The sequence below is a fragment of the Planococcus citri genome, chromosome 3 (genome assembly GCF_950023065.1).
Source record: "Planococcus citri chromosome 3, ihPlaCitr1.1, whole genome shotgun sequence".
NCBI classification, from domain to species: Eukaryota; Metazoa; Arthropoda; class Insecta; order Hemiptera; family Pseudococcidae; genus Planococcus; species Planococcus citri.
Genome location: NC_088679.1, coordinates 3,465,771 through 3,482,343, shown reverse-complemented (window position 1 = coordinate 3,482,343; position 16,573 = coordinate 3,465,771). Strand labels below are relative to the sequence as shown.

Here is a 16,573-nt window from a genome sequence, read left to right as displayed (position 1 = left end):
GCTAGCGTAAATGGTGCCGGAATATGAGACACTTTTTGCAAAAATTGCTAGCAAATCAGTCGCGATTTAGTCGCATGTACGTAGCAGAATGCAGAGCAAAGTGCCAACAAAATGCTAGCTTTTTGCTAGCTTTGTGCCAGCTACGTGCTAGCTATTTGTGCGCAATTCTGCTACTCTAATGCGACCTAATCGCAACTGATTTGCTAGCATTTTTTTAAAAAAGTGTCTCAAATTCCGGCACCATTTACGCTAGCACAAAATTTGCTAGCATTTGGTCAACTGGGTCAGAACGAACAGGAATATACCTAATATGGTCGCTTTTGTTTCTCCCTCTCACGTTTGAAAAAAATTATTTTCGAGCAGAAATAAATGTTGAGTTTGGGTATGCTTTGCAACTTTTTTCTCTCGATCAATAATTTTTTTGTAATTAGTGGCAAGCGACGGTCCCGAAATGAATGAAAATTTTGGATAATATGTAATGATGGCGGGTTCTGCGCCAGGAATACAAAATCAACTTTTCAATTGCCTCGAAACAAATATTTAGATGAGCAATATATTATGAAGAGTAGTTTTCGAAAAACGACGTCAAATGGCAAGGAAATCTTATCTCTCAAGGTGGTTTTTATGAAAAGTTATTCTTGGAGTAATTTTTTCAGAATTTTTGAGCCTGGACGCAAGGGAGAAGCATTATTTTTCAACTTTTCCAGCTAATTTTCGGCGCTTAAAAAAGTGGAAACACTGATTTTCACTTTATCTCCAAAAAACACTTCTATGGACACACAAACTGGCCAATGTTTCGAATTCGTGCCATTTATACCTACGAGTAGTTTTCAAATTGATTCAGCTCGACCTATTTTCCGCAGACCTTTGAGCACACCTATCTCTCTTGCAAATAAGTGCTGTCTGCATCATTCGTCATCTCTCATCGAGATCTACCTACACAAAAAATATTTTGAAAAATTTTAATCTCTGAGGGCCGGTTTTTCAATTGCCAGTTAGTGGGATTTAAACGGCAGTTAGTACTAACCGACCAGTTAATGATTTTTCAATCAATGGTTAAAATTTAACTCATAGATAGCGCCCTAACTGCTGGCCAAATGTAACCCGGCAATCCGAAACGAGAGTTAGGTGATAACTGCTGGGTTATTAGACATGTTATGTAAACATTTCATCATCTGGAGCAAAAATGTCACCTATGGGTTTTTAATTATTGTGAATTCCGTGTTACATGTACGTTTTGTTTCCTTTTGATGTACTTACATCTGCCGTGAATTTGTCATTATTTGTCATTTTTCAATTATTGTATGATTCCGTTGAATTTGTTGTTATTTGTGCTGTTCATTTCTCCGCGTTGTTAAAAAAATAATAATGATGAGTGCTGCATTTGTTGAAGAATCTTTAAAAAGAAAAAGATCGAGGGGAGATAACTATTGTTCTAGAGAGGTGGAAGACTTGTTAACTATTTGCAATTCCTATAATTGTATCTTGGAAAATAAGAAGACAGATTTAGTTTCAAATTCACAAAAAGTATCATGTTGGCAAGAGATCGAGCAAAAGTTTAATAAAAGCAGCGTTTCTGTGGTACGTACATTACAATATATACCTCAAGTTATGTGTTCACTTTCTTCTCAACTAATGAAGTGATATCATTTTTCAGTTTCGGAAAAAAGAATCGTTACAGTCTAAATACGAATCAGTTAAAAAAATGCTTCGAAAAAGAGCAGCTCTTCAAAAAGCTCATGTAATGGGTACAGGTGGAGGGGAATATCTGAAATTAAAACCACTATCAGAGCAGGAGGAAATTCTGTATGCCAATATCAAGTTGAGTGCAGAAGGTCTACCAAATTGGTATGGGATGGATTCATCAGCAGGTAACATTGTGTTCAATATGCATTATAGTACTCCAATACACACTGAGTAATACGTACTTCGGTGATAACAGAGAATAATTAATGCTGTACTATAGTTGTAGGTATCAATAATGAGTACAGCAACAATGAAGCGAATAATAGATACGCGGAGGAACATGTAGATAACGACCTTCACGAACTCGAGAGTTCACAGGATACAGAAACCAATGTAGTTGTGGATTGGGCAGAATTCTCCGCTCCTATGTTGCAGACTCGAAAATCACCTCAGCTACAGCTCAATAATGGTAAAATATTGTTCAATTTTCGTAATAGGAATATCAGATATCAATCATACTAACGCTACTTCTACCTACACGTATTCCTTTCAGGGTTAACACACAGCCAGCAGTCAAATACATTACCTCGAAGCCAGACATCAAATTTGTCCCAGAATATCAATCATGTTGAACCTGTCATCGTAGTTGCCAGTACAAGTGCCGCGGTAGTTCAATCATCACAGATGACAAATCATAATGTTAGTAATGGAACTCCTGCTGCTGCTGTTAGTGGTAACCTTCCTGCAGCCACCGCAAATGGCATTCAAGCACGAACCACTGTCACTCCTAATCCGCCAGCAAACACTTTAAATGTAATTCGTAAGAAAAGGACTCCTCACAAAAATGTGAAAAGTAAACCCTTTGAGGAGTTGGCAGTGAAAAAATTAAAATTAATTGAACGAGAGCTTGAACTAAGCGACTTGAAGAAAACACACCTACAAGAAGAGCATGAGTGGAAAAGGCAAAAATTTACCATAGAGTGTGAAATCTTGAAAAAGCAATTGGAATCGTGATCCTGATGTTTAGGTATATCATTTTTTTTATCGTTTTAGATCAATTCGTTGAATTTTTAATTCCGGAAGGATTCGATGAGATTTATTTTAATTTTTCCTTTGAATTACGCTGGGTTGTTTTCTAGTTTTAGTTTATTCCTTGATTTTTAGTTGTTCGTTGAAGTGTTTTTAGTACTTTTTAGCAACATCATTGGCTTCATTTTTTTTACAATGTTACAGACTTTAATGTTCAATTTTCAGTTCGTGAAGGATACGATGAAATTCATTTCAATTTTTCCTTTGAATTAGCATATTTTATGTTTATTTTTAGTTTGTTCCTTGAATTTCAGGTGTTCGTTGAATTTTTTTAAAATTGTAACTAGACAAACCAGCTCAGTTTTTATTTACTGACAAAAAATTGAATCTACATTTTCTCCTACAGATCACACAAGGATGTTTTAATTTTTCAACGATGTTATTGTTTTACACTTTTACTGCAAGTACTTTTATTTTGTTCAAATTGTTTTATGAAAAACGTGTTCATTTTTAATTTCTGATAGATTGTAATCACCTTTTTTCCTGTTGTTTCTGTGATGTTACTTTACTTGAAGTAGTTTTATTATTTTGTTTGAATTGTTCCATGAAAAACGTGTTAATTTTTAATTTTTGAGAAATTCGAATCATTATTTTTCGTATTGCTTCTGTGATGTTATTTTACTTGGAGTAGTTTCATTGTTTTCTTAAATTTTTTTATGAAAAACCTGATTGATTTTTAATTAATGACAGATGAATCACTACTTTTCCTATTGTTTCTGTGATGTTATTTTACTAGAAGTACTTTTATTATTTTTGTTGAATTTTACTCACGAAAAAATTGTTCAAGTTTTATTTCTTGATAGATTTATAGATGAAGTTATAATATTACAAATAAATTACCCATTTCATACACTTATGAAGTATTTAAATATAGAAATTCTTCTTTTAGGAACTCCGGTACTAAGCTTCGAAGCAAACACTACGTAAGTACATACATTTCCGAAAATAAAACGATCTGTTATAATTACTACAATAGACCTGGAAAATAATCTGCCAACAATTGATCTCGAGCTGTTCGAGCATCATCTTCATTCTCAGGCTCAATATCGTTGTCATTGTCATCAAATGCAACTCCAAGCACTTCAGGATCATGGGGAGGTTCTTCATCTCCGTCAAAATCAATGCAAATATTATGCAATACTGCACAGGCTACAATTACGGATTGAATTTTTTTTAATTTCATCCTCATACCCAATGCCAATACTGGGAATCTGCGTTTCAGAACACCATACTGTCTCTCTACTGGGTTTCTAGTTCTAATTATAGATTCATTGTATAATCTCTGGACATCTGTATTCGGATTTCTCAGTGGTGTAGCAATATACTTTGTATTAGCATACCCTGCATCGGCAACAACAATGCTATCACGTCCAAACTGTCCCTGTTCAAGTTTCATTTTCACATCCGAATTGTTGAACACTGTCTGATCATGAACAGACCCCGGGTACCTAGCCACAATGTCTAGTACCTTCAGGTCTGCTGAACTAATAGTCTGCACATTCAAAGAGAAATAACCCTTTCTGTTGCGGAAAACTTCAGGGTAATTTCCACCTACAAAGTATTGAAAACGGAAACGGATTTAAAAAATAATGTTCTTTCGGATCATTTCATGATTAAAGTACAAGTTACAAACCAGGTGATTGAATTCGAACGTGAGTGCAATCAATAGCACCAATCACCCTCGGAAATCGAGCACGCCTGTAGAAATTTTCTCTTGCTGCATTCACAGTCTCATTGCTCGAAGGCATTTGAATAAATTCTGGTGCCAACATCGCCAACTCATGTGATACATCACGTATAATATTGCATGCGGCAGATTTACCAACACCCACCAAATCTCCAGCATCTGATATCATTACACCACCAGCGTAGAAACGAAGTGTCAATAGCAATTTTATTTCAGGTTCAATCGCATGATTTCTGTAATAGTAACACATTAAAGCTTCGCTATTCTCAAATGAATATTACTTCGGTAACATACCTATTAGTTGGTGATTTTATTTTGTCTTTTATTTTGGATAAAACATACATGGCTGTACGTTTTCGCATTCTGTAACGAACATAGAACTTCTGTTCTGTATATTGGTCAAATCCATTTATTCTTTCTCCGATGGTATATGGATCCCTCGGCGTATACCACTGCAATTCTTCATCGTCGTCATATAAAGCTCCTTCAAGCAAATCCATATTTATTGAAGTTTGTTCACAAATTATTGAAGTTGAAGTTTGTTTTTTTCTTTTATCACACTTTTCAACTGATGACAAGGATATTCCTTATCAAACAGTTGATAATGTGATGCTAGAAAAATTTCAACCAATAAGAAGCAACTATTACACAGTTGCCAAATTGTTCTGGAGCTACCTTTCGAGTTAGTTATCCACCCGGTAAAGTTAAATTGAAAAACGGATAACCCAACTTTATCTCTCTGTTAAGCTAACTGTTAGTTTGTAAACTGATGCCGCTAACCGGCAATTGAAAAACCGGCCCTTAGAGAATAGGAGATCGAAGGTGGATCTATTCTATTCCTGAAGGAATTAGAAAAGTATGGGTGAACTCATTAGCCGATCATATCTCTTCAACTTCAATTTTTTTCACTTAGTCAATTTGGAATTTTTACTCCTTGCATAACAATGAGTTTAAAAACAGGAAATTTGATACTTAATAAATTGAAACGGTGTTTTCTTTGTCACGCCATCACTGCAAAACCGCTGGACGGAAAATTGTGAAAAAATACTCAAAATGTTTAGCGTGATGCGTAGATGGTTGTACTGAAATTTTTTTTGCGATTAGAGGCCTTAAAAAGCTGTAATTAAGCTTCAAAGTTTTGATGACGTCACGAATATGACGTCATCAAGAGCTTTTATTTCTCCGCCGAATATTTCCGATTTGCTAAGCATTTTACAAAATCATCAAAGCTTCAATTTTTAACATGCTTAGAGAATAGGAGATCGAAGGTGGATCTATTCTATTCCTGAAGGAATTAGAAAAGTATGGGTGAACTCATTAGCCGATCATATCTCTTCAACTTCAATTTTTTTCACTTAGTCAATTTGGAATTTTTACTCCTTGCATAACAATGAGTTTAAAAACAGGAAATTTGATAAGTATATCCAAATGGTTAGATTTTTTTTGAATGTCCAGTGTAAAATCAGTTCAAATTCAGGAAATTTTGAATCAAAAATTGCCAAGTTGCCTTGATGTAGGTAAAATAAAAAATCTTGCCCTCATCTTATGTATAGGTGCACCATACCTACATGGCAGCAAAGATGCGAGATGGAATTTGAAAATTTCAATTTTGATAATTGAAAGAACAATGTTTTTGTTATGGGAAGAATTTGATTTTTTTGTCTTGAAAATTTCAAAATTCAAGTGATTTATTGTAGAAATTTCAGTTCTAAAAAACAAAAGCAAAAAGACCCAAACTAAGTGGGGCAAATGCTCTTAGAATTTTGTAATTTGAGATGTAAAAAAAAATCCTGTGTGAGAAGTTTATTTATGGGAAATATTTAATCGAACGACAAAAAAGGTGGTTTGAACAACAGGCAAGTCTTACGACAATAAGAGGGGTATTAACGACAAATTGGGTACTAAAAACAGAAGTTTTTAAACGACTAAACAGGTCTTCATCACGACTATTTTTGTTTATGAATAACGACTGCTTCTCCCGACAGATATGAGTGTTAGAATGACAAAGTATGATTTTCAGCGACAACTATTACATCCTGTATACTTAGTTATATTGTTTGAACTGCACATAATTGGTACAATGGAATATGATAAAGTTGTAATTCAAAACTGTCTACATGATTGCCACTTCTCCAGATGCGTCTTTAAAAGAGTGGATCTCTGGGTATCAATGGGCTGCTCAAAACAAAAAAGTGATTCAAATTCCAGGGGATTCCAGCACTGCTTCCTTTTTTTTCACCACCTCCAGCACAGCCAAACACTCAATTACTCCCCAAATTGATCGAAACCTTCAAATCTGCAGATAAACATTGAAAAACTTTTGACGAATTCCTCAAACTCACACATGGAATTTGGAAAATCAGCAAAACCTTCAAATCTGCAGATAAACATTGGAAAACTTTTGACGAATTCCTCAAACTCACACATGGAATTTGGAAAATCAGCATTGTATCAAACAATTTGGAATTATCAACTTGCTCATGCCCATATTTCATGAAAAGAACAACATGTAAACATGTACTTGGAATGCAAAGTTGTCAAAAATGCGTTCGCCCCCCCCCCCCGGAGGCAAAATCCATTTCCTTCGGCCAAAAACGCAAGCTTGGGAGGCCAGATAAATCCAAAAAGGCACTATTGGTGCAATGAATTTTTTTTTCTATCAATTTGCAAATGTGTAGTCTGTGTAGTCTCTTTTTAATTGTATAAATTGCCGTTTTTTTAATCATAAAATTAGTGGTTCCTAGATACTATTGTGTCGTGAATTTCGCTTTTCTGGTTGTCCTGTAAAATAATTATTTTTCGTTGAATGCATTTTTTTACCGTTCAATATAAAATGCCTGTCCTTGAAGTAATTTTTTTGTCGTGTTTTTTGTGGGCCGTGGTATTCATTTTTTCTGTCCTTTAAACCTCTTATTTTTGTCTTGCATTCCCCCTTTTTTGTCGTAACGATAAATCATACCCGTTTATTTATCAACTTTTTTGAATTTGAATAAATAATAGATTTTTAGAAAATTTGATTTAAAAAAAAAAACGACCAGGCCTGACCTAAAAATGTGCTTCAAGCTCAAAAAAAGTCGGCAATTTAATCACTTTATTAGGACTAAAAATTGATACTTGATATGTACATCCATGTGGGTAATTTAGTTATATTCATAGCCTATTATGACTTATAAAAAAATTTCATTTTCATTTTGTAAATAAAAATATACCTAATACTCAACAAATTAAGCCAGAAATAGCGAGGGCAAAAGCATTTGAAAATTTTGATTCTGATAATTGAGATTTAATTCATAGCTTATTATGACTTATAAAAAATTGCCATCATCATTTTCATTTTGTAAATAAAAATAGGTATACCTTAAAATCAAAAAATTGAGCCAGGATCCTAGCATGGCTCAATGCCTTCGCTATTCGAATTAGTGAGGGCAAAAGCATTTGAAAATTTTCATTCTGATAATTTGAGATTGAGACTACAGTTTCTTTTAAAATTATGTGAGCCCTCAAACGGGGGAGGGGTGGTACAAAACATGAAATTTCACAAAATTCAACATGGTATGAATGTATGGGGTTTTTAGGATGCTGAATTTGATTTTCTGGATGGTTGGATTCCAAGCCTTTCATATACGTGTATAAAAGTGGAAATTTTATCAAGGAGGAAAGCGAGGGCAATTTTTTGAATGCTTTTACTTTCAAGCCAAGGTACCAAGTAAACGTGGTGTTTTCCTATTCTCGCGCATTCCTCATTTTATTAGTTGTTTTCACGTTGAACATACCCCGTTCTCCCAAATGGAAAAATAGCAGTTATAGAAATTTTTCATTACTTTTTTTTATTTAAAATAAATGTTTATCGGTGACCCGTCCGCAGGACGGGTAATATTTGCTTGTAGATATATATATATATATATATATATAGTTTTTAATTCCACACTTATGATTTACTCGTACATGAACCGTGCCAAACAACTTATGCTTACTTAATAAAAATGGTGTACACATCTACTCGCTAACCGGATCAATTTATCTATAAGTAGTGTAGGATTTGCCTTAATAGCATCTTATATCCACAGCCACGTAAGTGGGTTCACAGCTCCTGAGTGTAGATGAGCCCGCCAGCTTTAGATCTACCACCTATATGAAATGTACACAGCGCCAACGACGTGAAGCGCACTTTTATCTTTAAATTATTAATTACTTCGAAAAGCACGGTTCGCCAAATTTTACATTTTAAGCGCAAAACTAATATTTAAAAGGATTAATACGCTGAGAGATAAGATAAATGAAAGGGATTAATTCGACGCCGAGAAGGGACGAGTGGATGGCGCGCCAGACCCGCAAAACCATTAAGCAAAATGATGTCTTACGGAATATTTTTTTAATTGAAAATAATTTTTCAATTTTTCAAACCACCCTTTTTGCTTCACTGTGCCTGATACGAGCTTTTATTTCGTTCTGAGCCCAAACGCGCAACACATTTTATAATCGTCCAAGTCGAATAAGTTGCCTTATTAGTGAAATACCGAGACGGGGATAATGTTGGTATAGGTAGGTATTCGTCGAAAACACGACGTGTTATTATTGGCAAGTGTTTTTCCTTTTCCTTTTTTTCTCTAATCAATTCACCACGGAAAAGCAAACCTGAGCACTGTAGGTGGTTAAAAAAAAAAAAAAAGGCCAACGAGGAGTAAAAACATCGAATAAATTTTCGCTATTGGTTGATTTTTCTCATGTGTACGTCGTCGTCGTCGACGGTGTTTTAAAAATTTAAAGATGAAAAATTTACTATTGGTGGCGCAGCGTTTTGCCTTTTTTTTTCCAGCAGGAAAATCGCGGCCGAGCCCGAGGCCGGATTCGAAATCACGTAGCGAACGTTATGAGTGTTCTTTTAATTCCGAATGATTTATTATTCGTAAGCCTTCGCACCGCAGCAGGATGTAAGTCTAAGTAGGCAGAAAATAGGCCTACGCCGAACCGAAAGAGTCGTACAGTTTGCGAGAGAAACGCTTCGATATGCCATAAGAAGAAGGATATTCTTGGTGAATTTTTATACGTGGATTTGGCGTCTGTTGATTCGAAACGATAGCGAATCAAATTGAGACGAAGAAGCGAAAACCAAAATTCAGCTTGAAAATTGAAACGCACGCCAACCACCAACTGATTTGCAAGCAGATACGCTGAATCATCGTTTTTAGAGTGGAATTAAAAACAGCAGCTCGAACGAAGGTAGGTAGGTAGGTAGGTAGGTAGGTTTGATACCAGTACCTTGTCGGTTCGATATTACGATACACAGAATTTAACTAGGTATGCCTTTAGGTTTACCTATATAGAGAAAAATTCGTCGTCGACGTAAAGATTTCTCGGCTTACTTTCTTATTAAAACCATTTGGCGTAATGGCAGCCACGACGACGTCGAAGACGACGACTTTTTTTGCGTCGCTCTCACCTCGAAGTAATAATTTTTCTATTGCTTGACGGGTTCACGCTTATCCCAAGGCTAAAAAATCCATTCAATACTTCGGCAAGTTTTTCCATTCTTTACTTCTTCGTAGTTACTATATGCTTCTGTTGTCGTCATCATCTTATTCGCGTTTCTTTCTTTCTTTCTTTCGTCGGTTCGTTCGTTCTTTCGCGCGCTATAATATCACTTTAAAAACCTTCGACTGGAAACGTCTAAAAATGAAAAATCTTTCTACATATTTCGGTACCTACGCGACATATTTTCGCCCAAGACTTGACAAAATGTTTTTTCTTACCGCTTTTTATATGTACTCGTATTTTTCGCCTTCTATTTTTACCTACTCGTAGTATATAGTCGTAGTCGTGTACGAAAGTATTTCGGCGAACACGCCAAGCCGAACTCAACCATGAGGCAACAGGTATTCGTCGAGAAAAAGAAAATGTACGCGTACCTAGTGCTTATCATTTCGTTCGCTCTTTTCTTCTTTGTAATATAACTAATTAATAAAAAGGCTTTTTATTGTTCTTATTTATAAGCTCGTCAGCCATTTGCAATTTCATCGAGGTTGGCGAAAAACATTTTTGAAAATTAACGAAGCACTTTTGTTCTTTCGTCTTTTTTTTCTTTTTTGGTGAATTTCAAGCTGAAATAACGGGACTATTGCGATCGATAGTGAAGAAAGAAAATACCCGCCGATGAAATTAATTTCTTTTTTTTGTCATTTCTGTTTCAAAGAGATGATAATTATTACGAATAAGTTTTTTCGGTCATGGTGAGTGGTTGATTGGTTGGTGATCCAAGTATGAACTAAAAAATGTTTAAAAGTTGGATCTCAGTACCCTTGGGGACACAAAAGTCCCTTATTTGGATCATATGTATTTTCAAAAAAAAAAAAAAAAAAACAAAAAATTGAAAAATGAAGCAATCTAATAGGTATTAATTGTTACTAATTTGAAAGTGCTGAGTTCGAATATTGGCTTAGTTTTTTTATTCGAGCGCATTGACCTCCCTTCTCCCTTTAGCAATCTCTCGAACGTCTCGTCAAAAAGTAGAATTATTGGCCCTCCAATTCCTCATGGGATAGGTGGGATGTTTTTTTTCAGTCCTTGAAATTTCTCGTCTTTTTTTCTCTTGTCAGGTTGGCAATACTGAGTATCTAAATTCCCTTCTTGTCCCAATACTCGAGGATCTTCATCCCTTCGTCATCAATTGTCCGGTCTAGTTTGTCTGCATTGAAGTCACCATATAATCGACACCTGAAAAGGTGTCTGTCATCTTGTACCTCGCCACATTTGCACAGATCGTCATCAGCCAAGTACCATCTGTGTAGGTTGGATTTTGAGCGTGTTGTTCCACTTCTAATTCTATTCAGCATTTTCTAGAAGCTGTACTTAGTTGGTTGCCTTGGGGAAATGATTCACTCATAGTATTGCTACCTGATGCTGTGTTTAGATTTGACAGCGTTCAACTTCGGCAGGAGCACTCAATTCATTCACTGTTCTCAGGAAACAGTGTCTAGATTTTAGTCTGCTCTCTGGTAATTCGTTATAGCCATGCATGAGGTGTAGGGGGTTGTGTGTTTCTTTAGTTTTTTCTGCTCTGGCAGCCACCTCCCTACACACTTCCGGTGGTGCAATCCCTGCGAGACAATGCAGAGCTGTGAGTGGAGTTAGTCTGAGGCATCCTGTCACCAATCGGCAGGTTTCATTCAGGGGCACAACTACTTTTTCAGCATGTGCTGATTGTCCCCATGCTGGGCAAGCATATTCTGCAACTGAATAACACTGCGCTAGTGCTGATGTGCGCAGGACCTGTGGTTTAGCTCCCCATCTGCTACCTACCAGCTTTTGGATAAGATTTGTTCTAGCAGCCACTTTCATTTTGATTTTTTCACAGTGTTGCTGGTAGGTGAGATATCTATCCAGTGTTACTCCTAGGTATTTGGGGTGGTCATTGTGATTCAGTGCAGTGTTTCTCCATTGGATGTTGAGCTGTCTCTTGCCCTCACAGTTTTGCAGGTGGAACAAACAGGTTTCCATCTTGGATGAATTTGGCCTGAGGTGGTTGGCTTCATAGCATTCGTCAAGTTCTTCTATTGTCTGATTCAGTGTGTCTACCATCTTTACAAATATGTCACACTGTGCTGTGAGTGCCAAGTCATCTGCATAAAGGAAGCGACGTGCAGGACCTCCAATTGGTTGGTCATTGGTGTAGATATTAAAATGAATGGGTGACAGGACATTTCCCTGTGGCAAGTCATTCTTTTGCCTTCTCCAAGTGCTGTTCTTTCCATCCAAATTCACATAGAACCTCCGGTCTTTAAGCAGTGTTGTGATGATTTCTGTAAATTTGTAGTCCCTGGTCAGTTCATAAATCTTGTACCGAAGTAACCGATGACACACTGTGTCAAACGCTGCAGTGAGGTCCACAAACACAGCACCAGTGATCTTGCACTGTTCAAAACCATCCTCAATGTGCTGTGTTAACTCAGGACCTGACCAGTACAAGATTTCCCAGGTCTAAAACCTGCCTGCTGACTGATTAGGTTCTTGTCAATATGCTCAGCTACTCGATTTAGGACCACTCACTCAAATATCTTATACAGGTGACATAGTAACAATATAGGGCGGTAACTTTTAGGGTTGTTTGGGTCTTTGCCTGGCTTCTGGATAGCAATGACATGGGCCTGCCTCCATGATTGAGGTATTTTTGATATTTCTACACAGGTGTTGTACAATTCCTGGATCCATGTAACAGTTTTTGGCCCAAAATGCTTTATCTGCTCCACATACTGAGGAGGTTAATTCCAAAGTAACCTAACTACAAAAAAAAACGATTTCAAGATATTTGATAATAACTGTTTCCACCGCAGGGAAGGGGGTAAATGAATATTGTCAAGCTGTTTTTCTGTACAGTCAAGTCTCCTGAATAATGTTACAGCGTTGTTGTGGAAAAAAATGTTTAACATTACCAGCCATGGTGCAAAATGTACCCCAACACGGAGCAGTTAGATCACCTTGGAATTACATTCACCTTAAAACGGACCAAAAAGGCGGCTTCTACACTGTCTTAGGAATTGGGATTACTTACTTCTATAGGTAGTGCCCATAGTCTACCACCCGATGGCAGTGCTAACTCAAAAAAATATTTTTTGCATTCAGGTCACTTTGGAAATAACCTTTTATCAACACCTGCTGCTTTCTGATTTTTGGCTGAGCGTATATCTGCTGTGACCTCGGAGTATGAGAATGGTGATGAAAAGTTATTCACTTCTTCTGCTTGACTACGAATAATTTTCTTGCTTTTAATTCTACCCTTTGTCTTTCCATTTATGAGCAACTGGTGAGCAATCTGGTTTACTGTTGTCTGAGTGAAACTCCTTGCTTGACTTTTTTCTCCATTCAGTCTCTTGAGCAGATGCCATGCTCTTCGACTATCCTTGCCAAAATTGAGATCTTCTACCAGTCCCTGGCAGTTCTCCTGCCTTGACTGAGCTATCTCCTCTGCAAGTTTATCTCCAAGCTCTATGGTATCATCATCAAAAGGATATTCATTAAATTTATCAACATGTTTGTTGTATTGTGTGATGAGGCTTGGTTTCATACCAGAGATGTACTCTTTCCTTGCTCCCCTTGGGATGTGCTTGACTGAGATTCGCTTAAGGACTGCATTAAAAGGATCATAATTTTCTAGTGCTGGTATGATGTTCTCCACCTCTGCATCCAGCTCCTGAGTAAAGGACTCCCAATCAACCTTTTTAAAGTTGAATATTGGTGGAAGATTCGCACTTCTGATTGGACAGACTGCTGCTCTAACCTCACAGATTATTGGCCTGTGCTATTTCTCGTCTTAGTGGACAACTTTGGAGTTAAATTGTCGGAATTGCTGCAACCAGGAGAAAACCAGTTCCTAGCGTTTTAAAAATACAATTATTGGGGATATTTTCAAAAATATTTTCAAAAATTTTCACAATTTTGAAGTTGAAATTTTGTTGAAACCTCGTTTTTCAAAAGTTTGCCAAATTTAGACTAACCTCGGGGGGTCCTCTCACTAGGAAAAAAAAAACGTCGAGTAAAATTTTTCACTACACACTCGAGAGGTTTCCTCGTGGGATGAAAGTATATGCAAAAATAAAAGAAACACTCTTATCCTTGGTACCTGTCCTACACACGTCACAGCCTACTTTGTTACTTCTGACTAAATGGGTCAACCGACGAACCAAACACAAACAGAGACAAAAGTACAACGACAAATAATATATAACAAAAACCCACCACGTTTATGAGAACTAACGGACCGATAAATTCTGTACTTTTAAACTGTGCACGTAAGACGTCTGAGTCGTCGAACCCTGCCCTGCCATCCGTACCCTCGTTTCTTAAAAGCTGCCATCTTCGAGAAAAAAATTTTCCTTCGCCATATGCATTTGCTAAAAAAAAAAAAAAAAATGTAAGTAGAACAAAGATTGCACACGAAAAAGAAGGAAAAAAATACCTCATCGTACAGTACGATGAAAGATTATTCTACAAGTTGTTTTTCGCTTCTAAAAAAAGAATAAAATAAATAAACAAAAAGAGGAAAAATTGGCATAAGGCAGAGCGTGGTATGGTACAACGTGCGCCACATTTTGTTCGTCGTCGGCGAAAAGCCTGTGCAAACGTTATAATATTGTACGCCTAGGTATGAATATAAAAAGAATAATACATCTCTTTTTAGTCTTCGCGTCACGTTAAATTTTGCTTAAATGTTTTCAAAGGTTATTTCAATATGTAAAACCATATATACACACATAAAGAAAAATGCTCGACGCGTAACCAGAACCCTTTTTTTTCCCTTTCGCTTCTTCGTTTCGGTGCTCTTGGTTTTTACTCGTCGTCGTCGTCGTAGGTACTGCAGCCGGTCTTGTTTGTTCGTTCGGGGCAATACATTGAATAAAACATTACCCCAACATTCATTGTTTGTTTGTTTGCTTGGTTATTGCCCGTGCCCGTATTACCTAACAAGTTTATTTAAAACCAACGTGTCACGGATAATTGCTCCTCTGTCACACAGTTCGACGTTATAGCGACGAAAATTATTACACAAATACCTGGCCTGGTGCTTCCTCATCGCCTTTTCAATGTACGAGTACGAGTATACGAGGTGTTTTTAAATATCACTTTTAAATTATATACGTACCTACGTGCAAACTTCACGTAGGTAGGTTTACGCGTAGACGTATATCACATTCTACAATTTAATACAAACGTAGCCTGCGTTCAATGAGTATCGAATATACAAAAGAATACAACGTGTACTTATAAAACCAGGGCCGTATTTACGCACAGGCAACCTAGGCAGTTGCCTAGGGCGGCAGATTTTCAGGGGCGGCAAATTTTGAAGAGCTTTCATGGCGATTTTTGCGATTTTTTAAACTTGTAAATCAATTTTCAACAAAAATTACAAAAAAGTCGCGAAAATCGTCACGAATTTGAATTTTTTTAAATTCTTGTACTATTAGGTGTTCAATAGTAGTGCTACTGCTAAATTGGTACTTTGAATAATCATAAAAATTCAAAATTTCATAAGCTTTCGCCCTCGCTTCGCTCGGGCACATTATTTTTCTTTTCTCTGAACAAAAGTTGAGACTTGAGGGTAGAAAAATTGACCTCTCAGATCAAAAATGATGTTTTTTCACTTTTCGAGGGATTGTGAATTTTGGTCTTTTGAGTGCTTTCGACCTCGCTTCGTTCAGACCATTTATGGGTGTTTCCAGAAATACATACCTATATTCGAATTTTATGGAAATTATTGTTAGATTTCTAGAGGAGCAGAGTTGTTGAGAGGGCGTCAAAAAGGGCAGTTTGCCCCGGATGTGCTCATTCTAGAGGGCCCGATCAAAGAAGAGCCCTGTTTATTGTTCTTATAGGTATGTAGATAAAAGTATGGGGGGGGGTACTTGATTTTTTTTGAAAGGGCGGCAAATTTCAATTCTGCCTAGGAGCGCAAAGAGGCTTAATCCGGCCCTGTATAAAACTGACGCTTGGCTGACAATTTCACGCACACAAAAGTCATAAAAGTGTATAGAAATACCAAGGTAGATAGGTTACTCGCGTAACAATAATGAAAAAGCGGGATGAACTGCGTCATATTTCAATGAACGTTTGAGAGAATCTTGAAAACAGAAAGAGAAAACCTTCTCCATTATTTAATTAGACTAAACGAGCGAAAAAAACCGACGAAACTGCCGCGTATAAATGAGAGCCGAATTTTCTTCACCGTGTAATATTTCGTCAATTCGACCAAGAAGTGGAAGAGGGGGGGGGGTCAGCGATTTTTTTGAAACTTCTCCCGTGGAAAGACCTTCCGAAGGGATGACCAATGGCGCAAATAGCAGCCCTCTAGCCTTTTTTTAAATGCTGCTAGGAGTTGTCAAAGTTTTCAGTGAACTTAAAATGTCATCCATTTCAGCAGAGGAATATACTCGATAAATGCGATACCTACCAAAATGGAAATTTTTCCAATACTTAGGGGTTTTGAAAGACTTTTTGGTGGTATGTATCATAAAAATCAGTGTTGCCACTTTTATTCGTACCTACGAAAAATTAGCTCGAAAAGTTTCAAAATGTAGTTTTCATATCGTTCCGACTCTCAAAAATTCTGAAAAAAATATATTA

General features: G+C 36.7%; 4 protein-coding genes and 1 long non-coding RNA gene across 10 annotated transcripts in view; 3 read left to right on the top strand and 2 right to left on the bottom strand.

The window, feature by feature from the left end:
- LOC135840889 (uncharacterized) overlaps positions 1 to 16,573 on the bottom strand; it is a 402,381-nt gene that overhangs the window by 184,517 nt on the left and 201,291 nt on the right. The window lies entirely within an intron of this gene.
- The window catches only part of bma (SCY1-like protein bma), a 390,878-nt gene that overhangs the window by 176,960 nt on the left and 197,345 nt on the right, over positions 1 to 16,573 (top strand). The gene's annotated exons all lie outside the window — the stretch shown is intronic.
- The window catches only part of LOC135840888 (5-hydroxytryptamine receptor 1-like), a 919,288-nt gene that overhangs the window by 881,035 nt on the left and 21,680 nt on the right, over positions 1 to 16,573 (top strand). The window lies entirely within an intron of this gene.
- Positions 715 to 3,320, top strand: LOC135841076 (uncharacterized). The gene is made up of 4 exons (XM_065357878.1): positions 715 to 1,581; positions 1,658 to 1,871; positions 1,967 to 2,155; positions 2,240 to 3,320. The coding sequence occupies exons 1-4, from the start codon at positions 1,369 to 1,371 to the stop codon at positions 2,698 to 2,700; spliced, it is 1,077 nt and encodes a 358-aa protein (XP_065213950.1). The 5' UTR covers positions 715 to 1,368; the 3' UTR covers positions 2,701 to 3,320.
- On the bottom strand, positions 3,472 to 5,034 carry LOC135840437 (putative nuclease HARBI1). Its single transcript, XM_065356979.1, has 3 exons — positions 4,757 to 5,034; positions 4,409 to 4,695; positions 3,472 to 4,326 (listed from the first exon to the last, which is right to left on the bottom strand). Exons 1-3 carry the CDS (start codon positions 4,960 to 4,962, stop codon positions 3,743 to 3,745), a joined length of 1,077 nt encoding a protein of 358 aa, XP_065213051.1. The 5' UTR covers positions 4,963 to 5,034; the 3' UTR covers positions 3,472 to 3,742.

Bases quoted from the DNA above. Each gene is read 5' to 3' on its own strand.
- LOC135840437 (XM_065356979.1), bottom strand. From the start codon at position 4,962: ATGGATTTGCTTGAAGGAGCTTTATATGACGACGATGAAGAATTGCAG. The intron at 4,696-4,756 runs GTATGTTACCGA...TTACTATTACAG, and splicing joins ATAAAATCACCAACTAATAG to AAATCATGCGATTGAACCTG. The intron at 4,327-4,408 runs GTTTGTAACTTG...AATACTTTGTAG, and splicing joins CGTTCGAATTCAATCACCTG to GTGGAAATTACCCTGAAGTT.
- LOC135841076 (XM_065357878.1), top strand. From the start codon at position 1,369: ATGATGAGTGCTGCATTTGTTGAAGAATCTTTAAAAAGAAAAAGATCG. The intron at 1,872-1,966 runs GTAACATTGTGT...GCTGTACTATAG, and splicing joins TGGGATGGATTCATCAGCAG to TTGTAGGTATCAATAATGAG. The intron at 2,156-2,239 runs GTAAAATATTGT...TATTCCTTTCAG, and splicing joins TCAGCTACAGCTCAATAATG to GGTTAACACACAGCCAGCAG.